At 47.9% G+C, this 27,061-nt stretch overlaps 1 protein-coding gene across 5 annotated transcripts; it reads right to left on the bottom strand.

Moving 5' to 3' along the window:
- Positions 1–317: 317 nt before the first annotated feature.
- NDEL1 (nudE neurodevelopment protein 1 like 1) lies at positions 318–27,061 on the bottom strand. 5 transcript variants are annotated; one of them, XM_065852387.2, is made up of 9 exons: positions 18,685–18,782; positions 17,101–17,254; positions 15,719–15,867; positions 14,541–14,677; positions 13,031–13,204; positions 12,152–12,243; positions 9,897–10,048; positions 6,743–6,777; positions 318–1,954 (listed from the first exon to the last, which is right to left on the bottom strand). In XM_065852387.2, exons 1-9 carry the CDS (start codon positions 18,768–18,770, stop codon positions 1,947–1,949), a joined length of 987 nt encoding a protein of 328 aa, XP_065708459.1. In that variant the 5' UTR covers positions 18,771–18,782; the 3' UTR covers positions 318–1,946. The 5 variants fall into 5 exon arrangements, with proteins under 5 accessions (XP_065708459.1, XP_071672527.1, XP_071672526.1 ...); XM_071816425.1 differs by lacking the exons at positions 318–1,954; positions 6,743–6,777 and adding exons at positions 6,895–7,021; positions 26,976–27,061; XM_071816424.1 differs by lacking the exons at positions 318–1,954; positions 6,743–6,777 and adding exons at positions 6,895–7,021; positions 26,530–26,701.

Raw genomic sequence — 27,061 nt, 5'->3', positions numbered from 1 at the left:
TTACCGGGCACATAGGGGGGGTCAGGAACCTATGTTAAAAAGGTGATGAGGGAAGAGAAGGGGAGCGGAGAGCAAGGCCTGGGGCTCCGTTGCTGAATCCCATCCTGATGCAGCTGAGCTGTCAGTGTCCGGAGTGGAGGCTGCAGCTGGGGATGGCGTCTGCTCAGCCCTGGGTCCAGCAGCAGCTGCTCCTTGTGCTCAGCTGGAATGAAGAAGCAAAGCTCCGAGTGTGGCAGCACAGAGCGGGACTGTCACCCCCTCCCTGCACCGCCTGACACAACACGGACACTGCCACCATTTCTTCAAAATCCACCAACTCCACATTAAAAGAACTTTATTTTTGGAAGTTTACTCTCATTTGGCTTTGTTTGTTTTAACCACATGATGAGCTGTGTCACCGCAGCGGCATGGTACACTGTCCTATCCAAACATGCCATATAGACTTTGAATAAATAAAGCTACAAAGCCCAAGTTAGTTATGTACAAAGATCTTAGGCAAAGAGACCATGTTTACAAACCTATGTACAATAAAACAAATGTAAACAGTCAAATGCAGCAGAGGATGCACAGGAAAGAAGGACCATACAGACCCCCAAGGGCAAGGAGGGACTTCCCACCCTCTCCTGCTGGGGCTGACGGTTTTTCTCAGCGCTTGTAAATAAACCAATAGGAGCCGCAGAGCCAACTGAACATGAGGAACCAGACAGGCAGTGATGGTTTCTAAACCCGCAGCCCAAACCCCGGTGAGGTTTGCTGGTTCATTTAAAAAAAAGATAAAAATCCACCAAGTCTGAGGCACAGCCGGAGAAATCTCACAAAGATGTTGCTTGAAAGACCCACAAGGTTCACAGTCACCCAAAACTGTCACAGAAGCCCGATGCTGTGAAATCCACATCTATGTTACACAGATCAGAATATGGTAGTGATGTTTACAGAGGCCCGTTGGGGGGGTGTCACGGGCAGCACAGCCCTCCAGGTTAGTGGCTTCCTACAGCTCTCCAAGCATACCCATTGAGGAGATGGCAGTTTGATGGCACAGGCTGGGGACAGGGAAGCTGTGCTGGGGACATAGTGACAGCTGCAGCAGTTGGACAGGTTCCTGCCCCACAGCTACAGGGTGCAGGAGCACCCCAGGAGAAAGTTCCAGCAATGCTCAGGCCTACCTGCTCACACTAAGGCATGTGACATTGTGACTGACCTGTGCTGGGCAGGTGGCACTGCCCCTCCGCATCTCCATCCATCCCTTCCCTTTCTCTTTACCCTCCCCTGCCACTCCCACACCAGACCAGATACCTGCCGTGACAGCCACACAGCTGCCGTGACAGCCACACAGCTGCCGTGACAGCCACACAGCTGCCCAGCTGTATTTTCTTTTTAAGCTGCAGTAACTGAGTCACTAACCTAGACATGATTTCAAGTCACAAATGTCCCAATTGCCACCACAGCCTCCTGCCCAAGGTCAGAGGCTCAGAGGAGGGCAGCAGCCACCCCTACGGAGCAGCAGAATGGTGGAACAGGCAGGAGCCAGGAAGCCATTAAGAAGAGCAGCCACTGTTTGTGTTGTGCCAAACCTAAGTTAGAGAAGAGCTGAAGCAAGGGGCCAAGGCCTGCCTGGCCGAGGTCTGGCAAGCAAGACTCCTGCAGCCCCTGAAGCAGAGCACTGCCTGTCAGAGAATGTCCACTACAGCAACAGGAGGAAATAAACTGTATTGACATGACACGAAGGGCTGTGAGCACAAGGATTCCTCTGGTCACGGGGAGCAGGTCGTGTTCCATCAGGGCAAGAAGAGGGAGGAACAGGGAGCAGTTCTTCTCTTGGTTGGTTGAGAAAAGTATCCACAAGTCCGAACACGACCTCCCACAGGCTCATACGCTGAGGGGGAGCATGCCAGGCGCTGAGGATGGTCGGGATGCTCCTAGTCCAGGGGAACCTTGGTCAAAGCCATTTACCGCCCTGAGAAGCGAGAAGAGATAGGCCGTTAAGAGATAAGCAGCCCCAGGAGACGACACCACTCACCTCTCCCTACCACCAGAAGCTGGAAGACAGGGTATCCCACCCCTCACTGCATTTGTCACCCTGACTGCACAGCAGCTGCTCAGTGGGTGTGGGAGTAGGGACAATATATGACTATGATGGCTCCCAGCTCTGGCCATGAGGATCAGTGTTCACCCCCAGCCAGGGACATGCACAAGCAGGTGCTCAACCCACAGCCAGGAGCTGGTGACCCAGGGGACCACACTGGGGTGGAACAAGTGGCTCCTGCAGAGACACTGGGCCCACTGCGTCAGCTCGTGTGTCTGTGCAGCAGAAGCAGCGGGCAGAGCCGTGCTGCAGGCTGCGTCCCACCACCACTCCCCTGAACTCCTGCCTGTTTGCCCAGGAGACACCCAGGAGTGAGGTCCCCACGTCCTTCATGGGTGGCTGCACAAGCTCTGCCCAGTACTGGGGATGGACACCCGGCAATGGCACGGGCTTTAGGAGCCGGCAGGCACTGCTGAAAACACAGCAGCTGCCACTGCCCCTGGCAGGACTGCAGTGGGGGCTCTGGGTGCCCCCACGGCCCCAGAATCCAGGGGTTCCCCCTTCCCCAGGCTGGTGGGAGAGGTGCACATGGGTCGGACAACTTTCCCACCTCTCCTACAGCTTTGACACATCTTCTGTAATCAGGCTCAACACACAGCATCTGCCCTGGCTACCCATCTGCTGACCAGCACCACGGCCTTGACAACCAGAACCCATTATGCCCCTGCACCAGTACAGCGCGTCCCCCCCTGCTCCTTTCCCAGGACCAGGCCCCTGCCCTCATGGTCAGGTTTGTAACACTGAAGGCGGGGACAGAACCCCCAGCACCCCACAAGGAAGGACAGGTCCCCACCGCGGTGTCCGTCTGCTCCCCAGCAGCCCCTGGGCCACCAGCACCCCATGAGGTGCCACCCAGGTCTCTCCTGACCAAAGTGCCCGCAGGTCACACGTGGGTGGCTCACGACAGTGTCCCCAGGACAGAGCAGCAGTTTCCATGCTCCCTTTTGCCTGGCACACTGTTCCTGTGCAGCTTTCACTCAGTGACCTTGCACCTCCTGGACCAGGAATGCAAAAAGCCTGCCAGCAAAGTCAGAGCGCTGCTGCTGTCACACCGGGCAGTTACAAAATCCTTCCAAACAGCAAGTGAAGAGCTAAAATCTCAGCACTGCGAGCAAGGACAGATTCCCGTGCTAACAAGCTCACTTCCCTGCAGAGCTGGGCTGTTTCCTCTCTTGCTTTAACATTCACAGGAGCACAGCCTGGAGCACAGCCCAGCACCAGGGGCAGAGCGGGGAGAAACCGTCATTCCCACCTCCTCACCATTCAGCTGGAAACTTCAGCTCCCATTTGAGCATTGCTGTAATATGTTGGAAAAGGCAAGAGTATCCCTGGCTGCACGCAGTAAAAACCTGCTGGGAGAGACTTGGGGGCAGATGTATTTTGCTATTTGCATTTGGATACAGGGGCACGAAGCCAATCTGATCCCAACATGACTCTGCAAATTAAGCCCTCAGCTAGAAAGCACCTCTGCCAAGTAGGACAGGGAGGAGAGACAAAACAAAACCAAACACAAAACAAAACAAAAACACACCACAAACTGGGATTAAAATGTGGTAGTTTGCTCCCTTTGGGAAGGGTTAGGGACAAGGGACACTCCACATCAGCAGGCTGGAGTGCTTGTGGTTTGCTGAGTCTCGCTAAAGCCAAACTCGACGGATTTGTCACGTTTCCTGCATGACATTCAGAGCACTCCTTGTGACACAGGCAGGGGGACGGGCTGGCCCTGCCTGCGCAGGATGCGGCCAGCGCTCTGCTCCCCACCGGCACCGTGGCTGTGCCGCTCCGGGCACACAGGCTGGGGACAACCAATCCCCTCCAAGCCCATGACAAGTGCCATCGCTCCCCACACAGCCTGTCCTTGCCACCCAGCTGTCCCATGCAGCTCTGCAGGGGGGACATTACCCCCACACCAAGACAGTTGCCTTCCCACCAGCAGCCTCCTCCCAGACACTGCTGACCTGCCTCCTTGACAGAGCGTCATGGAATCATTTGGTTGGAAGAGACCCTCAAGATCATCGAGTCCAACCATAACCCAGCCCTGGCGCTGCCCCATGTCCTGAGAACCTCATGTCCGTCTGTCCAACCCTCCAGGGCTGGTGACTCCAGCACTGCCCTGGGCAGCCTGTTCCAATGCCCCACAGCCCTTTGGGGAAGAAATTGTTCCTAAATCCAACCTCAACCTCCCCTGGTGCAACTTGAGGCCGTTTCCTCTCCTCCTGTCACTTGCTACTTGGGAGACCAACACTCTCCATGCTACAACCTCCCTGCCAAGATGTATGTGAATCAAAACCCAACACAGCATTAGCACATGGGCTGAACAAGGGACAGGCCAAATCAAGCAGGAGAAACTTCTCAAATATTGTTGATCCTGGGGCACCAACTGCTCCAAAACTGGGTTTCCACCACCTGTGGGGAGAACAGCCATCACCACCTGACAGACCTGCCCCTGCAGGCACTTCCTCCTTTTAAACAGAGCGACACATCTCTAACCCTCTTCAGATGCATGTTTAGCAGCTCAGGTGCCCTTTTCCATCTCCCAGAGGCACACAAACAAGGGCAGGTGCCACAAAGCCACCAAATGCTGAGCACAGATGTCACACAGAAATGACAGAACTCTGCCTAAATGACCTATGTCACAAATAATCTGGTGATACCCAAAAGAAGGGAGACCAAGCCCCATCTCAGAGCCAAAGCAGCAATGAGTGCTATAAGCATTGAGTGTTGCAAGAATTAACCAGCAAAAGATGTGAAGTGCTCCCAGCACTACAATGCACAAAAGAGACATGAGGAGGCATCTGCTGAAGATGGAAAAGACAGACCCCATTTAGAAGTCTTTTGAGACTTCCCCATTGTTTGCTAATTAAAAAAGGCAGCACAGAGTACTTGATTGTGGCAGCTTCTCCCAGGATCATCTCCAGGAGTCAGTCACCTGCATTGTTCATCTCATCCTGCCGGCCCAAACTTGCCCTCAGTGGAGAAATAAAGTGGCAGCTTTGATCTGCTGAGAGCCAGCTCAGTAAGCAGCGCCCAGGAAAGGGCTTTGACCAGCAGCAGCAACAGGAGGGTACTGAAAGCTGGCGCTATGGCTGAGCTTACTGAGCTCTAACCCAGCCACAGATTTCTGTTGGTAACATGAAAATGCACCAAAAAAGGGAAAAATCAGCATTACTGCAGTTAGAAACAGAGTTAAAGGAAAATAAAATACATTAAAGAGAGCAACTGTAAAAAAACCAAATAATGAAGCGTGCTGGATGACTCCTGCCTAAAACCACAGAAGTGAGTTGGGCAAAGTCCCTGTGCTGCGCCCCCGAGGTCCCGGGCAGGGCCGGGAGCAGCACACGGATGGTTCCAGCGCTGGCTGCTCTGCTGCACGGAGCCAGCGCTGCCCAGCGGTCTGGAGACCCTGCCCGCAGCGACTGATCCCAGCCAGGTCCCTTGCCTTGTGCTGCTGCCTCGCTCCCCGGTCCCTCAAGCCCGATCCAACGTGCTCTGCAGGGCCCACGCTGTGCCCTTGCTCTGGACTGCCTGAGAAACCAGGTCCTGGTGCAAAGCCAAAAGCACCAGTCACTGCTGGAAACGTCTGGGCGCCTGTCCCCGCAGTGGCGTGGACTTTGTTCTCATTTCCAACCACTTTCTCCACCCTGATTGCTAAAGGAAGACTTGGACTCATTAAACTGTATTTCAAGTTGTATTTTGTACTTGGCACCTCATCTCCAAGACTCCCTCAACTCTAAGTATCCAACGAAACCTCAGAGAAGATTCTTCTGTAGCGGAACAGCCTGGCCTGAGGAGCGAATGGATGTGTTCAAAGCATACTTGGAGACCAGCCAGCAAGAAAACAAGAGGACAAGTGAGTTTTCAAGCAGGTCAGTTGTTCAAAACATGACACTCTCCCAAACAGCAGTAACAGCACAAGGAGGTAGAGGAGGTGCAAGGAGGTGTGAGGAGGAGGATGGGGACAATGCTGTGGCAGATGAGGCTGGTAGAGAGCACAGGGAACCTTCTGCACTCCCTCGAGAGGCCGATAACAGAGCCAAGTCCAACCCTTCATCACAGCAAGTCGTGTCTATGCCAAACCCCTGTGCTGCAGGACCCCTCTCGCGGCACCTGGCACCCCAATACCTCGCTGGCACGGCTGTGTCACCCCAGTGCTCCCAGCTGGCCGGGATGGGGACACGGCGCAGGAGCACAGCTCTGTCTGCCCACATTTCAGCCCACACTGTTCTCTCCCCAGCTCCCCGGACAGCCGAGCCGACACTTGCTCTCCTGTTAGCCAGAACCTCGGTAACCCGCAGCCAACAAAGTGTTGAAGAAAAACATGAAAGGGCAAACTAACTTTCAAAATTAACTAAATTAACAGCATGGATACTTCATCCTGTATCTCCAATGTGACCGATTCATTCAAACATGCACAAATTTCAAGCAATATTAACTAGATCAAGAAAGCAGGCAGCACTCAGTCTTATGGTTGCAACGATTCACAGCAGCAGAGGAGTTTATCAGAAGTATGGAGAAAGCCTCAGGCTTTGATCATAGACTATTAGTTCATAATTAATGCTACGAGAACTATGTCATGCAGTTAGCGTAACCACCGACTCCGCACCTCCAAGCACGAAGTTAAAACGCATGCAGCTTATCAGTGCAAATGAATTCATTTACCCATGACCAAGGTGGGGAATATGACCTTTTCACGCCTAGTGGAGAAAAATTAAAACAGTTTATGCACACAATAAACACATTCTTGGGCATAGCCCTGGAGCAAAGAAACGGGGTAAAGCAAAGGCATTAAACTGAACCTCACCAGAGCTCTCTTCTTGGAGCTCAGCCTAAGAAGACTCTGCTCTACACAGGCAGGAAGGGGGTCCCTGTTTCAGCAACAAGCAGCACTCCCAGCAGCTCCACTGCTGCAAGCATGTCACCTGGATAAAGTCCAGAGCACTGCAAAGCACATTATGGGACACAGGATGACTCGCCTGCACCCGAGTTACCCACCATCCTTTCTCTCCCAGGGAAACATTTTTGTAAAATCAACTAGGAAAGAACACCCTGATTTCACAGCCTTATATGTTATGCTCAGGGTTGTGGATTAAGTGTCCACTGTGTAAATGTACCTACAGCTTCCCAGGACTGCTAGGAGTGTACAAGCAGAGGCACTTCTCACATTCAAAGTTTAGCTTGTTTTATTAAAACAAAGCCCAACAGATTCACAAAAACAACCTGAAAATAAACATCAACTACAAGTACTCTGACATTCAGGAGTGCAGGAAGGGGAGTGGGGAGCACTGACAAACAAGTCAGTGCCCCAAGGAACCAGCAGCCTGTGTTGGCTCACAGGCTGGCTCAGCTCTGCTCTTCAAGTATCAAACCTCTGTGGAGCATGTCAAGGTCAGAGCCACTTTGTTCCCCAACTGGAACCAATTAAGAACAATTACAATGATGAAAAACAAGTATTCATCTATCTGAGAAGATCCTCAGATGCTGTCCTGCCATGGCCTGGCCTCTGGACAGAAACAGCTTTTTCCTGAAGGAACAAGGCTGCAGGAAACATCTTACAGCAGACATTGTCGAGTTTTAGAAAAGTCCTGACTCTTCCAATTCACCCGCAAAGCTTCAGTGCAAGCCCAGCTGCGCCCTAAAGCAATGCTCCCCTCTGCCAGCTCTTGCCTATCGCAGTCTTCAGCTGTCTGCTCAGCTCCACTCAGCACACAAAGAGCACATGCTTGTTGGGAGATGGAGACTCAAACACTTTAACCAACAAAACAGCAGAGGGAGTAAAGTAAAAGGAACTGTTGTGATGTGGCTGAGCTACCACCATCCAATCCCACCACCCAACCAGCTGTTCTTTAGGTAGAGGCAGCAGATTGGATCTACCATCACAAGTGGCTGTTTCAGGCCCCAGCAACAATTAGGGGCAGGGAGGGGAGTACAGGGGCTGGAGAGAATGGAGAGGGGAGAAGAAAAGGCCCCTCATGCTCAGCCACCACACTGCACTCTGGATCCAACACCTGCCAGCACGGTCAAGAGCTCGGTGGCTGCTGCAGCATGCAGGCACGATGGGCCTGCCCTCACGTCGGTAACAGCTTGGTTTAGCTTCCACGTGCCGACAGAATTATCCAGGTTTTACAGGGCAGCCATGGAGACACGTACACAGCACAGACACCACAGCCGATCCCTGCATGCGCAGAGCTCAACAGGGTCAGCAACACCAAGAAGGAGACAGCACAAGGGAAGAGGCACAGGGTACTGACCCTGCTGTGAGCTGTCTGTGGGGTGCAGGGGAGAGGGACAGGACAGCAAGGCCATGCAGGGATCAATAACAGCTTGTAGATACATCAGTCACTCCCACCCCCTTTTCTAGCCTGCTAATACCCTCTGTCTCTGCTGCAGCATTTACCTTTTAGGAGCCTGTGTTACTAAGCGTTTTCCAGCTACAACCTGCTCCTAACTCACGGCAGCCAGCCCAGATAACAAGTGTGATGACAATCTGGATAATTAAAAGTGACCATACCCCACACAGCAATCAGCTTATTTGTCACACCCTGACTCAATATAGCCACGCTGCCCCATAAGAAGAGCTCTAATCTCTACCTGGCAGCTACCATGACAGCTTGCACCCCAACCCCATGTACTGTGTGAGCACTGCTGGGGCGATGCACCAGCCCCAGTTGGCCTCACAGTAGACAGACAACCCGAAAGTCTGTCCTATCTGCGCATGACACTGACTTCATTAAGTCTCCAAACTCTTCCTTCCCAAATGCAGCAAACAGCAGTGGCTCCAAAAACTCTGCCAGTTTCTAAGATGCAACTTGCCCTGCTACCCACATAGCAACGTGAGTCAGCTCCAACCAGCATGACTGCAGGAAGCTCAGCTTGTCTGCTCTGTTTATGGCACTCCTCAGGTTGCTAATAGCTCATTTAATTCTCAAAAATAAATTCGGGATTGAAGATGCACTGAATATTAGCATTAAATTGTACTGCCTTGAGGTTTAGCATAGAAGGGAGCAAGGAGGGTGTTTTGCCCAGTGACACCAAGCAAAGCTCACACCAACCACTGTGCTAACACCAGAGGAGTGCTGTGCTTTTCATCCCACTCCTCAGGGCTCCTCATACAACTACAGTGCACTGCACCACGGAAATCCTCCTGCTGAACTTCCCAGTGCCCCAGAGGAAGTTCTGACCATGGGTGATTCACAGGAGGCACATGGGGTAGTTTTTCCAGTGAAAGCAGTTTCTGGCTTCATGGCTGACGCACAGCACAGCCAGTACGGAGGCAGCTGCCCCCTCAATCAGCCAGAATTACAGTGTTAATGATGTTTTCTTTTCCCCTAATAGAGGGGGAAGTAGAGCAACCAGGGCACCACCCTACAAGTAAGCATTTACTGCCTGCACTCAGCTGTTCTCACCAGGGAAAGCTCCAGACTTGCAGTTAATGTACTTCCCCATGCACGAGTGCACCAGTAGTTATGGCAACTCCACCACCCCTTGAGATTCTACTCAAGGGCACGTTCGCTTCACCAGCAGGTTTGCTGCTGGGGTTTTATATTACCAGAGATGCAGCCACCAAGAGACCATGCAGCAGAGGGACAGGCACCGACATCCTACCAGCTAAGAGACAGTCACACTTGCTTTGTGCTTTGCTTTACAGAAACCACCACTGCCACCTTCCCCACGTCCTTGCGATTTTAGCTCCACAAATTGTTTGTCCTATAGGTTGAAAGCTGTAGTGGGCTAAAGACAAGCCAAGAAAAGCTTCTGCCTCACACAGAATCCTGAAATGCACTTCCCTTTAGGGCAAAAATATATCCTTACTCACCCTTTGTCAAAGAAAGAAGTATGCCCCGGATGAGGGTACTTTGTGCCGTTGCTGTTCATCATGCCACTGTTAACATTCCCTGAAATGTAGGATTTCCGTGATGCCTGGTCCTTTGCGAAATTTCTGCAAGCAGCTAATTTGGATTCTAAGGCCTGTGAAATGGAAAAAATAATGATGTCAAAAAAGTAGTACCGTTGAGATAAAGTATTTGCTGTCTGAGTTCAGGCTTTATCATGACCCCACGGCCAGGAGCTCAGTGTGGTCACCTTTGGCAAAAGCTGCAAACCACAGCCAGGCACAAAGGAAACCCACACAACGAGATGCTGCTGCTGCTGCCAGGCATGGCTCAGTTCCATTAGAGCTCAGCTTTTAGAACATGTCAACACTCAATTAATTACCTAAAACAAGGAAGCCAACTCCTAGGAGAAGTTACCACAACTACTTGCTTCACCAGCTGCACTAAGGCTGGCATAAGCCAATCAGAAGACTAAGAAAGAGCCTAAAGCAGAATGCTCAAGTCTGGGGAGGAACTGCATATTTAGAAAGCTGAATTTATTCCCCAGGACAATGCCTTCTAGCATTTCTTTCTTAATCTTGGCCTGCAAAACAAAGACAGTTTCTTAAGCCCCACTGATGTGCTCCAAAACAAGAGGTGCTACAGCCACAGCACAAGGAAGAGGAGGATTCAAAGTCAGCAGCTAAACCCATCTCTGTGGTCTGTATCTCAGCTCTGCTACTTCCAAACAAATCTGGTGAGATCCTTTTCCCCTGTACAAGGTGACAGTCTCTGCCACATCTACTGACTCCTGGCAGGAGGGCAACCAAAATCCCAATTCTCTCCTTTAGTTCAGAACATCATCTGCCCTTTCTGCCATCTGTCACAAACTGAGGCTTAACTTAACAGTCCTCTGGTCTAGCAGAAAGTCCTTGCAAATGCTTGTTACATGTTCATGGGGGCAACCAGACACTTGCAAATGTATCCACTGGAGACAAAAACTCATCTCCCCAAACATGGCGTTTGGTCCTATTCCACACAGAAAAATATTCCATCAATAAGGCACCAACATGCTATCACATCTTCTTCCAGAGAAAGGGAGTCTAAGGCTTGGGATGGGGCATCCTACGAGTAGCCAAACCCACAGAAATCCTGAACATCCTATAATTATTACTAAACAAAGGCTGAGCTGGAATTCTGTATCTGTGGCAGAGCGTGTGTCTAAGAGCAGGCTGGGAAGGAAGCTGCTTATTTGGCATTTCCTGTCCTCACAGAGCAATCACCCAGGATTGTGATTAAGCTCCCTAAATCCCCTGCAGACTCTTACTGACAATGATCCCATTTTAAACCTGTCACTTGTAACCCCAGTCATCCTGCTGCCCTTTCAAACTAACTACGAGCTCACTGGTTCAAAATATGAGCAATGGGGTAAGTTTTAACTTCAAACTTTGCTAAAACAACTGTCTCTACTGCAGCTATTGCTATTCTCGGTTTTAACCACCAAGAGAAGTCAGCACCAGAGGCGAGGCACTGAGGCAATCCACACTTCACTCAAAACATGAACCACTGAGGCATGGCAACAAGCTTCTCATAGCTCAGAATTCATGTCTTCGTTCAGCTGGAAAGCCTGGCATCCTAAACAACACCGTAACAGATGTTTAAACCACTCTTCCCCACTTGCAGCAGTAATCTCTTTAAAGGCTCACACACTTCACTTCCCCATCAACTACAGATGGGAACATTTGGCTTTCTCCAGATTTATTTTCTCACTTTCTTATCAAAATTTTCTAGATGCCCTCCTTCTTGCCCCCCCTTTCCAGCACTCATTGCAGATCTCCTCAGGCGTGAGGAGACACCAGCAGCATGCTCTCAGCTCCCCAGTCATGTGTGCAGCAGGCACCCAGAGTCTGAGGTCCAGCTCTGCATCTTGATCTCATTACAGAGGAAGCTGCAGGCTCCATTTAAAGCAAGAACAGGAAGCTGACAGTGTCCAACCCCATATACCAAAGCGCTTGAGAAACCTTTTACTCCTAATATGAATTTTGTCACACAAAATTGGCATCAGAACCTTAGTAACATGCTTTAAAAATCAAGATAATTAAAAAATATACATTATCACACACTAAACACTGAATGTGGATAATCTTGAAACTACAGCATGTATTGAGCAGGGGCCAAGGCCTTGTTGTAATTGTGCACAAGGATGAAAGCTCAGTGAGAACAGCACAGAGCCAGGAATGCTTCAGTCCCAAGCACTCACCCCCACTTTCCGTAACAGGTCTCCCACAATGTTGAGTGCAGATATTCTAGCTGAAGGAGTAAGGGGGCTGGTACCAAATCCGTTCGGTATAGCTGCAAACACAGACACATATTATATGCTCTACTCCTCAACGGTCCATTTTTTTTAAAATAAATTTGAATAAATTGACTTCAACATAAAATGGTAAATCTAAAATCCTACTGCAGACTCTTGATACAGTTGTGCCACAATAACACGCAGACAACATGATCACTAGCCATGGAAAAATGAAAAAGCTTAATTCCTGTCCGCTGCCTGCTTTCCCATTAGGCCTACAGGCAGAGTTCACGCCCCCTCCAGCTGCAAGGCTACTGCCCACAATCGACCTAATCCAACCAGAGCCTCCTCTGGAATCTACTCCTTGTAATTCAAAAAATAACATATTAATCCTTGTGATTGTCCAGAGCCTTCCAGATGGGGAGTGGAACTGGACTAACATCCTGCTGCCTCACAAAGAAAACAGTATGGGTGGAAACAGACACCAGACTGTCAGAATCACTGGCCACTCCTATTCCACGGTTAGGCAGAAATACCACTCACTGCATTTCCCTGCAATCTCGAATGTCTTCAGTGCTCTCATGCAGGCATCTACTGCAGAGTGCAAACCTCACCCTGCCAAAAGCAGTATCTAAGCTTTCTTGTCCTCCTTTTCTGTACTATTTACTCATTATGCTCCCTAAACGCACCTGGTGCTGCCCCAGGATTTAAACACAATGCATGTGGGATCCACACATACCTTGCATTTACTTCAAGTTCACTAACAAGCACCTGGTCTGAAATCATTTTTTAACAAGTTGAACATACTGCCAAACAACTAGACACAGTTTCTAAGAATCACACCTTTTGGGGAAGGAAAACTATTTTCTGATCCTTTTCCCACAGGCGTAGCTGGCAAGGAGAGAGACGCCTGGACAGCCGAATCCATCTTTTCACAGTCTAGAGTTGGAGAACTGGGTGCTGACTTTCGGGTGACCTCTTGTTGCCTTTCCCGAACTGCTAGCTCTTGCCGCAAGTCTAAGGGTTGAGAGAAGGGAGAGGAGGGATTAGATGCAAACAAACAATACATTACAAAGGGACTGACCCTTTTGGGCAGAGCAACTTAGCCTTTCAGAGACCTCTTATTCCTTGCCTTGATCTGGTAGAGCATGTAAGAGCAAAATTAGTTGTATAACATATTACAGCTTTTTAGGCATCACAAATATTTAGAACTGATTTTAAGTAAAACAGCACAGCTGAAATCAAAAATCTATTTGGGCTCCCAGAAGAGGATTTGTGGCTGTTTGATCAGAAGGGTTATATTTGAGTGTGACATCATCTCAGTTCTTTCAGTGGCTGGTGTTCTGCTTGCTGTCAAGGGGAATAACATGCAGATTTGCTACCCTAACAAATGCTAACAATTTCCAAATGACTCATCCAAGAAACAACACGTGTTTTTTGTCAATTATTCTAGTGTTCTAGAAAACAGGCCCCTAGCTTTTGCCATTATTTTCCGCTATTATTGCCCTAACCCCAAATTACAATACATGCATTTCCTCAGAAAATACTTCATCTCCCTTTTCATATTTATTGTAAAAACCCTGTGCTTCCAACAGAGACTTTCAACTTGTAAGGCATAAACTTAGTTCAAAGAGGCCTTAACTGAGGAATTATTTTAGAAAGCTTCACTTGGGAAACGAAGTTGAAACCCACTAATTAATGGCATTAATGGCAGGCACCAGCTGATGAACAGATTGTCCCCACTACTAGAGAAATCAGTTTCCACCAAACATTTTAAAAACACTTCTCCAGCATCCTCCATGCGAAATCCACTGGGGAATTCCCAACTCCAATCATATCCCAGAACACTATCCCAAACATCTCCCATCCCACAGATCTAACCGCAGTCTTCGGAACACCTTAAATAAACCAGGCAATTTCTAACATATTTAGAAGGAACACAGGAGATGAGATTTTTTAGAATTATTTCACCATTCAGAAGTTATTTCACCATTTATCATGCATTTCTCTGCCATTTCCTGTGATTTCCCTTCCTGTATAAGGCATAAAATCACAGCAAGTGGGAACTTTTGAGGCACACTTCCTCAGTTCTCTTATATCTGTGGAACATAGTATTTTCTTACCTGTGTTTAAAATCCTGAATTAATCTCATATTTTGTCCTACATGAGGAAATTTTTCCTCTTAGCTACACTGGACATGCAAAGAATAGAGAGCATACTGTTAAGAATACCTAACACATTCAGGTCAGGTCTCATTATGTGAGGCTTTCTATAAACATGAGCTTTGGTTGCTACACATCTCTCTTACCAAGCCAACAATGTACAAAGACAGAACTAATTGAGCAAGCCGTACCTCTCGCTTCATCCTTTAATCTCTGTACAGAAACTAGCAACGACTCCTTGTCATCCAGTTCACTTTCTAAAAACGCATTTCTCTCAATAGCCTGGTTCAGCCTTTGTTCAAAGTCTTCCAATGAAACTATTGTTGCCCTAGAAACAAAATCCAGAATATTAGGTTCTTCAGCTCAGCTAACATAAAAGCTTATTCAAAAACATAATAAGAGAAAAATGTTAGCAGAGTCTACATTCAAGTTAGTAATTTGAAAGCTATAGAAATGCTTCTTAAAAAGAACTAATGAACTCCAAAGAAGCACGGGGGACGATAAAAAGAACATGATAGCATCTGGCTCTCAGAGATGCACCACGGAGTTGGGAAAGAGCCAGTTCAGTGCACCCACCTCTATTTTTCCCAAGCCGTATGTCTGATCAGTGCATTAGCTCCGGCAGTGCTGTGCGCAACAAAGCTCTGGACAGGCAGCAGCCCCGTGAACACAGAAAGCAGGGCACTGGGATGTTACCTTAGACCCAATTTGTTCCATGAAGTCAGTGGGATAACTCGTGTGTGTCAAAAGTTAGTCATGAGGTTAAGAGCCCTGTGGAAACAGGGCCTCAGCTCTCAGATCTTTTTGCCAGTTAGCCAGCGGCTCATTCCTGGTCCCACTGAATCAGTGGCAACATTCCCATTCAGCAAAACGCAAATATGACCTACTCCAAAACTGGGTGTAACAGCAGCCTGCTCATTTTATGCATATATAAAGGGTACATTTGTTCTCTAGAGTCATTAAGCTGTTATGCAAGGGAAGAGGAGACTCCTTTGGCCTGTTTTATTTAAAAGGGACTATGTAAAGCATTAGTTTCTTACTTCACAGGGGCTCTGAGCTACAAGGATCACAAATAGATGAGAAGAGTCACTGAGCTGGAAGTATCACAAGCAGTGCCCTGCCCTGCTCTGAGCCTGCTTGCACTGCTTGTTTCTCACAGGACCTCAAAGCACTTTGGTTCTTTCTTGCTGTAACGTAGTGCCACCAGCCACTGGAGGTGAAAACTGCGCTGTGCAAAGTGTCCTGGGGTTTGCTTGGGTTTTTCTGAATGTGTGTTATTTTCCCTTTTAAGGAATAACAAAATGATCAATCTGAGTCGCAAATTAAAGATCTAGTGAAAACTCCAAGGAAAGAGTTTTGCAGGCTTCACCTCTTTGCGCGTTCCAAGTCATCGTTGGCCTGCTCCAGCTCCCTCACATACTTATGCAGCTGATCTTTAATGGCCCGTGTCTGACTCAGGTCATCCTCTAACAACGACACTTGCTTGTAACTTTGCGCATACTGGTGCTCCAGCTTCTCCTGAAATAACGAAACAGTGAGATAAATATCGGTCATGTACATTTGTCAAGTCATCAGTAGTAAAACAGGACAAAGAAAGTAACAAAATTGCTGCAGATTGCTGATGTGGGATTGCTGGTAATACAGAAAAAGCACAGGAGAGGCAGAAGGAGCACACTCTGAACATCAGAAGTGGACATAAAATAAAAACACAAATGCTGCATGGAGCACAGACACCTCGCCAGGACGCAGCTGGCTGCTCAGAGATGCATCCCTGCATCTGTTCCCAACAGCGTGCACTGACAGCTGCTCTGAAGCCTCAAACATCCAGGAAGCCTGAGAGAAATCTAACTGCACAGTCACCCCTGCAGTGCCTCTCCCTTGACAATAGCCACACTGTTACCAGCTATTGTCTGACATCTCCATTAGCAAAAATGAGAGCCAGTGAAATCTGTTACAAAACCTCCAGGTCCACAAGCTCATCTTCAAAAGACTGGAAGAATTCACTCCCAAACACGCTCTCACCAGCTCTGAGGGTGCCAATAGGGGCTTACGGAAAAACTACTGACCTTATAAAACACATACCAGCCTTACAGATAGAGCTGGGACTGGATACACAAACAAGTAATCCCATAAACTTTACTTCCACTGGGTAGGTTTCCAACCTTTGTCTTTGTTAAAATAACCCAAGATTACCAAAATAAATTATGCTTTTCCAAGACTCCAAAAAGAGGCCAGAACTTGTTAACACAGAGGCATCAATTACAAGTTACCCTCTGCACATGGAGATCCTTCTGCAATTCCTGTCTCCACACACACAGCTGGTAGAGAATGAAGTAGGAGATTCTCTCTGAAAGATGTGCACAAATCTTCAGCTTTCCTTAAGGTCTCATAAAACCAAGGAGACCTTCTGAGCAAAAAATAAGGTTGCAAAGAATGACAACAATGCAGTGGTCTGACAAAACATACTTGTGTTGTCCACCCTGTTGCTACCCTGATGTTGCCTGTGTAACTAATAAAGCCACTACTTGGCAAAACCTAGAGGCTGCAAACAAATGAGCACAAACTCCATGACAAGACGTTCACGATGTGAACAACAAAAATTCCATCAGATATTTCCCTTGTAAGATGTCAGCCTTATTTGGAGCACATGCCACATTTAAGTCTGGATCTTAAACAGACAACTCCTTTACTTCATTTAGATCCTCAGTGACCAAGAACAGATCAGACAATCTAAAATGAGAAAAGACCTACCTTTAGCGTCTCCACTTCATACTTCAGTCTTTGGTTATCTGCTTGCAAATCTCTGTTCCTCTGTTCAGCTTGCACTAGCTGTGCCTCCAACTCAGCTTCTAATTCTCTGCTTCCCTCCTGAAATTCAGCCAGCTCTTCACGAGCTTCCTGGAAGCTGTAAGGAGAGGATTTCATCAGTTGAAAATCCGTCATGAAAACAAAATCCACAGCTCTTCTAAAATGGTAAGTTGAAAAAACAGAAGTTTTAAAATACTTAAGTGTCATCCATAGACCTCTAAGGAGAAAATGAAAAATGGGGAAACAGAGGAAGTACATTAAGCTTAGGTATAAAAGGAAATTAATTCTCTTGCATCAAACCAAAGACCTACATTAAATGCATGTGTGAATACAAACCTGTATAGAGGTTATTTACAGGATTCATGTGAGTCTGAAAACCACTTTGTACTCCATTACCTTTCACTGCTAGCAGACTTGATAGAGTCAATGAACTAAGCAAACATTTAATCTGATTTGGGTCAAAAACTAAGAACAGCAGCTTCTGGATCTCTGCACTACCTCAAAATATAAGGTTCTTGAAAAGCACCAAGGTTTGAATCTTAAGGTTACCAAGCACTTTGGCAGGGAGCCAGACATACCTACGTTATACCTCTGCAAGTTATTAAATACTGGAAGTAGCCACTCCACATTCTTGGCTTATTAAATTTACACCTTTACCATATGTAATGCTCAGCTCTTAGCAAGCAGCAGAAAAAACTAAAAAGGCTTTAGGAAACAACATACCCATTGGTGTCCATTACAGAATTTTCTGACACCCAAAACCAGCTTGGGGTTCTCCACATGGAATGGAGTCTCCACATGCCCATCACCTCCCTGCCAAAAAACCCCAAAACCAAACAAAAAAGCAACTTGCACCATAGGAACTTCAGGCCTGAGAAAGGTTTAACTGGCTTCATCTCAACTGCACATGAGGAACACTGAAAGCAAAGAAAGTTTTCCAAAGAAAAATAAACTGGGGAGTCTCCAATGCCCCGCCCCTCCCCGACAAGGAGGGAAAAACAAAACAAAGAGCCTACCCCCACAAGAAGCACAGCTTTATTCAAGACACCAACCTCTCCTGTTGTTTTTGGTGACCAAATATTCCTGTGCCCCCTAAAAGATGCAAACAACTGGACTACGAGGTACAAAACACTTCAATTAAGTGCAGCACCAAGTCAGCCACTTTTCATACCAGCAATTCAACTACAAGAAGCTCAAGGGAACAGTAAAGATACAAGACAAGTCCTAAGGCGCCTTCTTATGATAAATGTCAAGATACTACGTAAGGCAGCACTTTAATTATAAAATGATGCACATGATCGCAAAAGGGCTCTGCTCTTGCTCAGACATTCTCGGAACATAGCCTGGAGTTCATGGCACATAACACTGTGCAAGAGACACTCAGCTCCCACAAGGCTGGACATTTTAAAGCTAGATTTAAAGCTGGAAATGCAGAGATTCTTTCTAAAATTTCAAACAGTCATGTTGGTATAGCCTTACAGAGAAATAAATCAAATAATGGTCCCGCCTGCAAATCTACAACAGTACCTTTGTTTGTACTTCAAGGAAAGCTCTTTCCAATACGCAGTTTCCTCCTTTGGACTGGAAAAAGTTGGGATTTCTTCACTGTCCATGATCAATATGACCTGCAGGAGACAAACATAAGAACATGCTCAGGATAAACAGACAGGCAGATGGCTCCCAAAACTGCTGCTAAGTACCAGACTTGATCGCCACAGTCTTTCTGGCGGCGGCTTCCAGATTCGGCACCCACAAGCAGGATGTTAATGATCCCCAGCAAGCGTCATTCAGCACAGAGACTTGCTGCAACAAGCAACGTAATTTTACCCAGCTTCTGCAAATGCTCCTGCAGGAACCCGAAACAAGACCAGAAATTCTGGCTGTATTTTGCATCTGCCACTGAAACAGCAGTTAATGCCACAAGCTCACTTAGGGCCACAGCTGATAAGAATACAAAGATTTACAGCTGTCATAGTCTCCCCATTCATTCATAAAATGTTCTGAAAGAGATTTTGGCTCTTGTTGCTAACACAGCAATGCACACTGCAACTCCTGTTAGAGCTGAAAAGGCACATAATGAGCAAGGACAAACACTCTGAGGTCAATCACTAACACGTCAGGCTGTGGAGATTAAAATTAAATTTACTCTTCCTGTGTTGAGTCCTAGCTAATTCCTGCTTTTGTATGAAACATACAGGTCACAGAAGTGGTCCACATAGTTTTGCTGCCTCTGTTCTGAAGTCAAGACTCCAATTCTGTTATTAACACCCAGGTAAGAATAAGCTGAAACCAACATCTTCTCTCTTTAAAGCAGAGGCTTTAAACAACACTTGCAGCAAGCTCAATCAATCAGTGATAGCTGACCTAGAAGGCCTGGCTTTCACATTCTAACAGGCATCAATAGCCAACACTGACGCCTCAGGCCTAAAATTGTCATGTTAATATGTCCTGCATCTCAGTGACCCACATTTTAGACACCTAAAAGTGGGACAAAACAATCCCCTGCTGTCATCAGAGGGCAGACAGGCTCATTTCACACACTGGCACTTAGCTTACAAATAAAACAAAGTAGAACTGGCACATTTGTTATTCAGCTGAGATTGCAGCTGCCACAATCCAAGGGCATGAGATCAAATTTATCCAAAGAGTGCAAAGCACCTCAAACACCCCAACACCGGCATTGTGTTTATTTAACTTTACAGCTTTTATTTTTGGAAGCAGATTTGCCATGGATCAGATCTCCACGCTGCCTGAGAGATCTGACGGCGTTTAATTTTCTGCATTGCCCTGTACTGAGAAAATAAAACATACAAGCGGAGACATTACAATTCCATCAGCTCATGCATCTTCAGTCCTGCTGTACCTTGTCAGATAAAAATTTATTCGGGTGTACTTGCTTCAGCAGTTGCAGCTGTTACCAAGGCAGCTCAATCACAACACAGTGACAAATCAGAAGTCTGATGCAAAAGAGTGTTTATAGTAGATGCAGAGCCCATGAGTCACCTCCAAACCGCTGTGGTTTCGCAGCCAGGTGCATTCCGGGGAGCAGACATCTGCTGTGGTTCAGCACGTGTCCAGCAGCTCCCGAATCGCGATTCAGGTTATCAGGAAAAGGTGAAGAGCTTGGCTACCACTGTGTGTTGTCTATAACATCAGTCCCACACTGATCTTGCTGAAACCACTTCCATAAAAGTCTTCTGACCTTTCCCTTTAAGGCACTCAGCTCTATATGGGTAGACCCTGAGAGGCTCAGATCAGCAAGTAGTACATTTTTCCCCTAAAATAAATGAGGCGCAGCACAGAACACAGTCAGCTCCCACAGCTCCAGAGGAGCTGATCTCAAAAGGTGAACAGCCAGGAAGCCACCCGTCAGCAGAATTCAGGATGCATTTAGAGAAAAGTTTGTTCAAGGAAGCATCTGACATAATTTCTATTTATGGCATAGAAACACAAGCCTATCAAAGCACATGCATATGCCTGGCAGAAAGCAACTCCTAAGCATTATCAGAACATAAGTAGACAATTTTAAACATCTCACATGTGGGAGATCAGTTGCCCACAGAATACCAAGAGTTTAACAAAAACTGCTTTGCTTCAGTCTGTCACCAGTGTCCTGGCTTGGGGCATTATATGAGGAGCTGAGAAACAGCACGACAAACCCTTCCTATTCACAGGCTTCTTTGCTTACGTGGCACTTGCAGAATCGAGCCTTTGACAAACAACACTGAGGCTTTCAGGACACAGACAGGACAATGCAGCAGCGTCTTCCAGGGAAAATGAGAGTAGGCTTATGCTGCTGCCCACTCGAAATTCATGACAACACAGCTCAGCATTCATGCAGCACCCTGGGAAAACTCAGCTACGTGGGCATAACTCCAGGATCCGAAGCAGCTCTCAAACAAGAACTATGTTCAAAATGCAGTGGCTCCTTTCAAGCCCCCTTTACACAGTCAGCAGGACAGAGTAACTCTCCGCTGTTAAAACGGAACAGCTTTTCCAAGCTGTGATCTTTCTGAAAAAAAAAAAAAAAGCAGCAGCTGGTAGGTTAAGATCTTCTCAAAATGAAAATGCAGGCAGTTTTGCAGAGGACAAATCTGGTTTCCCACCTACAAAAGCATCCTTACAAGCGAGATGCTCAGTATCCTCTATATATTACAAGAACCAAAGGCTGAATCCAACATGTAGCTGAAGTAACTAAACTAACATGGAGACAGTATTTTTCAAGTAGCTTAAGGAATCTTACATTGAAGGCCAAACTGAAATCTTTATGGAACCACCTTTCAGCTAAGTCATGAAAACACAAACACAGCTTGAAGTGTAACACAACACCTTAAAAAAGCTTCCCAGACTCTCCATGTGACTGGTGGCTGCTGCTAGGGTTTGGATCAAATATCAGACCAAAACACTAAGCCTGAAATATAACACGATGCTTCGACTTCTATCCACCCCTTCCACAGCCGGGAATCTACTCCACCCTACTCTCAAAGTGAACTTAACCTACTGATGCATTGTGGTAAGGATGGGCTATAGATTTTGAGTACTGCTCAGAGGCAGCCGCAACTCACCCAGTATTTACCTGCAGCATCTCGAGTTGTTGAATAAACCATTCTTCCCGATTTTAATCACACCACGTTCTCCTGCGTAAACCTAGTTTATTAATATTTGCCATATAAAGTGAATGAGTATTATTTAATGTTCATAAACAGGTTGGTTTTCTGCACGTAGGCCACCAGTTTTCTTCCTCACAGTCCTGTTTGCCCAATATTTTCAGACACCAAACACAAACACTTAAGCAGAGGCCAAGTGAGGCCACTCCAGTGTGACAAGCCACAGTGCTGAGCCTCCCCCACCCACTCTCTGCTGCCTCACCACTGAATGCAACGTACATCTCCACTGACCTTTGAAATTAAACAAGTAACTACCTAAAATAAGACTCAAAGAAATTCTGCCAACCTCACATCTGGCCTTCAGTTCTGGAGATAAAAACCCATTCTGGCTATCGGAGTCCCCAAAAATGCCAAGCGCCACATAATTGCCACAGTCATCTCCTTCTCGCCAGAATGACTCTGCTGTTGGGTGCTGGCACCATCCAGAGCTGCCGCAGAGCACACAAAGGACTATCAGCAACCAGGTCTTTTTCCTCATCCCATTTTATGCTGATTCACAGACAGAAATGCAGAAGAAATCCTGTTTCCACCGTTTTTCACCTTTTCAAACCATGAGAACCAAGAGGTAACCCCCTAAACCCCTGAAGCTCCACGGTTTTTTTTTTTCAAAATTCAATGAGGATTCAAAGTAAAGGAACCTGAGCACTCCAGCCAAAAAATCTACACAAATCTGCATTGTCTTGCACTTATTAGAATACAGAAAACAAAAACAAAAGCCATGGATTAGATTTCGCCAATCAATATATGCTTGTTTTTCCTTATCCTGAATTAGGAGCTGGAGGCACTTTCATCTGTGTTTTGGAAGGCTGCCTGCTTCAGAAAGTGAACCTCTGTCTTTTCCTGCAGTACTGTTTTTGAACTGAATGTTCTCTGGTGAACCACAACAAATGCCTCCTTGCCTCTTACAACAGCAGCGTATGAGCTTTCAGGGGAGGGAGAAAAAAAGCAGAGTGTCAGCACAACACTCCTTCCTCTGCCATAATAACAAATCCTGCATTGCCACAGGAGGCAATAATCAAACCCTACCTGCAGGAACTTTGTGCCAAGTTCAGACTAAAAGTCTTTAAGATAACCAAATACCATACAGCAAAGCCCTGTTATCTCAACAGCCTCTCCTGGAATCAGTCTTATTAATCAAATAAAATAGGCATGCTTTACATCACATGGCCAAGGTTCACACACCTTGTGAATATATAACATCCAGTGGGGCAAAAAACAGTTGATGAGTTAGCAAGCGCTGGGATGCACACCCTGAAACCAGAAGAAAGGTACTGAAGCAAGAAGCCTCTTTTCAGAAATGAAGCTACAACTACCAAAGGTGCCAGAATTCAGTATTAAAAGACATTTACCCCTTTCACAAACATGGGAAATTTAAGACACCCAATGTCTATTTGTCTCCAAGTAACACCACTGAAGTGCCTTAAAAAGTAAAATCCAAATAGGCTGGTGCTGCCAGTGCAGGTTCAGTATCTGCAGAGATGAAGAAAAGGCCCCTGGAGTTGTGCATGTCCCAGAACAACCCGGCCCTGACCATAAGAACAATTTGCTCCGAACTCCATTCCCAGAAAACCCAGAGGGACGAATCCAAGCAGAGCAGAAGGGTGCAGAATAAACAGGAACCCGAGAAGGAAATGAAGGCTGAGAAAAGGATATGCTTCTCCCTGCCTTGGTCTTCGGAAAACCACCTCTTAGGACAGTGAGACCTCACGAGCACCAGGAGCACTGATCCCGACTCTTACACAACTGGCACAGGGTGCCACGTACCGGCACAGCCCCCCCACCTCTGGAGACCATCTGTCCAACCTGCACCTTCTCAAACTCACAATTGCCTGGTTTATCTTTAAACCTTGAAAAAGGACCAAGCACCCTACCCAGAAGCAATGAATTTATCTGAGAGCTTACAACACACAAAGGGCCTGTGACTAACAAGAACACACAGGTCCCTTGGGCCTCCCTATTATCTCAGCAATTAATAGCTTCCCGATGACAACATTCCCTGGAAAGGCAGTGGCCAGAGGGCTAAGATGCTTCTGGACACTGCAGAATGACAAGTGACCAAGAGACAAAGGAAAAAAGCACTTGGCACAGGTTTCTTCCAAGAGGAATCAGTGATGTAAAAGCAACAGAACTCAAGTTCTACCAGTGCCAGGGAGGGGAAAATGGCTTTGAAATATACCACTCAAAAGCTTGTTTCAGGCCAGCCACCAACAGAGGGGGCCTCGGGTCTCTTCAGTAAGCACTTGAGAATTAAAAATAAATCCCCAAACCCTACGCTGATCAGCAGAGGGAAGCAGCACAATCTGCTGCTGAGCTGTATTGACAGAGTAGTCCTCAAGGGACACAATAATCATGTCAAGAAAAACATGCTTTGATGGGTATGTCTTATTCTGCCTATGGACAAGTGCAGCACAGCAGTGAAAAGGTAGCTTGCTTGAACACACTTCCTAGTTTATCTTGATTATGTTTGTGGTGTCACAAACTTCAATAAGGACCATAAAAACCACCATTTCCTTTCTATAGTCTGACTTTCCCTGCATCTCAAAAATAACTGTCATAGACTGAGGGAATAAATAGTACTTTGTTGCTGTACCTTTTGGCAGCCTACTCCCAGACTTTCTCCAGAGACAAGACTCCTTGGTCACACCAAGGTCACAGACATCAGTCTTGTGCTTTCTTTCCACTTTCCTCTTTGCCTTTCACTTTTCTTTCCTTCTCCACCAAACGAGGAATTACCTTATGTGTCTGCAACCTCTACATAGGAAAAAAAGGAGGGCTCTACTCCAAAGAGGAGGAAGGAAATCAAATCACTATGCCTCTGAATAGCTCCCTTCATCCCTGTAACTCCCAATGACATGCAGGATCAAATCTTCACATGTGTGAACTGAAAGGAGAACACCTGGGCTCTGCCTCCATGTACAAACCATAAACACACAGCCCAGCCACCTCTGGGTCTGAAAACAAGACAGAGCATCTGTTCCAGGGCGGACCTCACACTATTAATCCAAAAAAACACAGTACTTACCCACACTTGTCATATCCTGTATAACTGCAGTTAACTGGCACTATCAACCAGCACACTTGTGCAGTCACATTGCTGATATCTCAAAAATAAATATAAATAATAAATATAAATCCTCCTAGCCACTTTTCTGCCCTGGGACAGCTCCTTCCTCCTGGTTACTAATACTTCTAACAACACCCGCTGTGGTGCCCAGGAATTGTTTCTGGGGAAAAAAACAAAACAAAAACAAACAAAAATTAAAAAAAAAAAAAAAAAAAAAAAAAAAAAAACACAACAACCACAAAAACACCACCACACACAAAAAAACTTAAATACCCAAAGAGCTCTTATTCTGCAGTTTCACATATTTAATCACCTCTGATGGCAATGTGGCAATGAATGCCACAGGCCCCAAAAAGTGTCCTCTGCTGCTTCTCCTCACTCATGACCAAGTCAAGATAGTTTCAGAGGGAACAAAGAAGCCCTGAGTCACCAAATACTCCCAGCGCAAACTGGTCGAGAGCAATGAAGCTGGGCTGTGGGTGGGTGAGGACAGTGCTCCTCCTCCCTAGGAAGCAGATGTATTAACTGGAAGTCACTCAACTGAAAGTCTAACTCTTGTAATGTCTTTCCTCTTGTGTCAGATGTGTTCATCCTTTACAGCATGTCTGCTGCAATTCGGGTCAAACTCATCACACTGCAAGTACAAGGCAGGGACTGCTCAAATCTGGTCATGTTTATACAAAATACAACAGGACTCCTCAGAAGGAGGCAATAAAAACCTCAGAGAAAAACCCTCACAGAATTACTGAAAAAATATTCAGTAGACATGTACCCTGGTCATCTGATCCACCGAGTATTTCCTGAGAACGCAGGCAAATCATACATCCAGTTTCCCGTCTGTGACTGGGGAGGGAAGACAGAAACATAAACACCTTCTGGGACAAAGGCACCCACAAAGGAGGCACAGTGCCTGTGAAGGAAGCCACCGTGGTCCCTGGTGACAGCCCAGGCCAGTCTCTGAACTCCATTCTGCCGCATGTTTCTGCACACACACCCGGTTAAGTCCCTTTGCATTTGGAAATTGCTCTGAAGGAGTGGAGTCAAAAGCAATTCACCATCAAAGCCAGCACGGCTGCCCCGGGGCAGCGTGGGGACCGGCACGGAGCACAGCTCACCCCCAGCTCAGGGAGAGCAGGGAAAACAAGTGTCCTCTGTGTCACACAGCACACGAGGGGCGGCCCCAGCCCCGGGGACGGCGACACCCGGGCTGAGTCCCCCCCACCCGCCGCCCCTTGCCGACCGGCGGGCAGCCAGGAACACCCGGGAGCTGGAAAGGCTCCGTAGGTTGGGCAGTTTTAGTTTAACCCATCCGGATTCTGCAATTTCGCTCTGATCTTTGCCTCACAAGCGCACCCTTGGGTTGCTGGAGCCGCCTTCCCTCCCTGACACCCCCGTGTCCCCGGCTCGACGTCCGTCCCCGCCATGAGGCGTGACGAGGGGAAGCCAGACGCGATGGTGCAATAAGGCAACGCGTTTCCGTCCTGCGGGCCTGGGCCCCGCCAGCAGCCCCGGCAGAGCGGGCAGCCCGGGGGCCAGAACCGGGAGGCTGAGGGCGAACCCGCGCTCAGCCGCCGAGCCTGCCCGCGGGAAAGCAGCCCCGCACCCGACATGGCTCCTTCCCTCACGCTCAACTGAAAATACCTTTAAAAAGGGGGTTTTCTCTCACTGGTCGCTGCTCCCGGGCACGCCCGGCCGCTCCCGCCGGGAAGGGGCGCCCGGACACCGCGTTACCCCCCGCGCCGCCGCGGCCCCTCAGGAGGCGACGGACGGGAGAACCGGCTCGCGCAGGGCGGTGGCCGGACAGGGAGGGGCTAGCCGGGCCAGTCAGTGACAGACACTGGCTTCCACCAATGGAAGGCGGGGAACGTGCGCCGCCAGCCAACAGCGCGCGGGGGAGGGCGGGACCTGCCCCGTTGTCAGTTTGCAGCCAATCGGCGGCGGAGTGCGGGGCCCGCAGCCCCCGGCACCGCGATGGGCGCCCCCCTCTCCACCGCGTCTACCTCCCGTCCTCCCCGTTCCCCCTCCGCCTGGCTGGCGGTTGCCGCGGGGATCCCCGGCCTCTGCCGCCCGCAGCCGCCACCACTCACCGCGGCGCATCCCTTGTCACAGCTGCAGCATCGCCCGCCGGGGCTGCCTTATCCGGGTACTTCGGAGGGCGGGGCCTCGCCCGTGA

Source organism: Patagioenas fasciata, chromosome 18 (assembly GCF_037038585.1).
Source record: "Patagioenas fasciata isolate bPatFas1 chromosome 18, bPatFas1.hap1, whole genome shotgun sequence".
Taxonomy (NCBI): Eukaryota; Metazoa; Chordata; class Aves; order Columbiformes; family Columbidae; genus Patagioenas; species Patagioenas fasciata.
The sequence above is the reverse complement of the archived record's forward strand: the minus strand, read 5'-3'. Positions and strand labels throughout refer to the sequence as shown.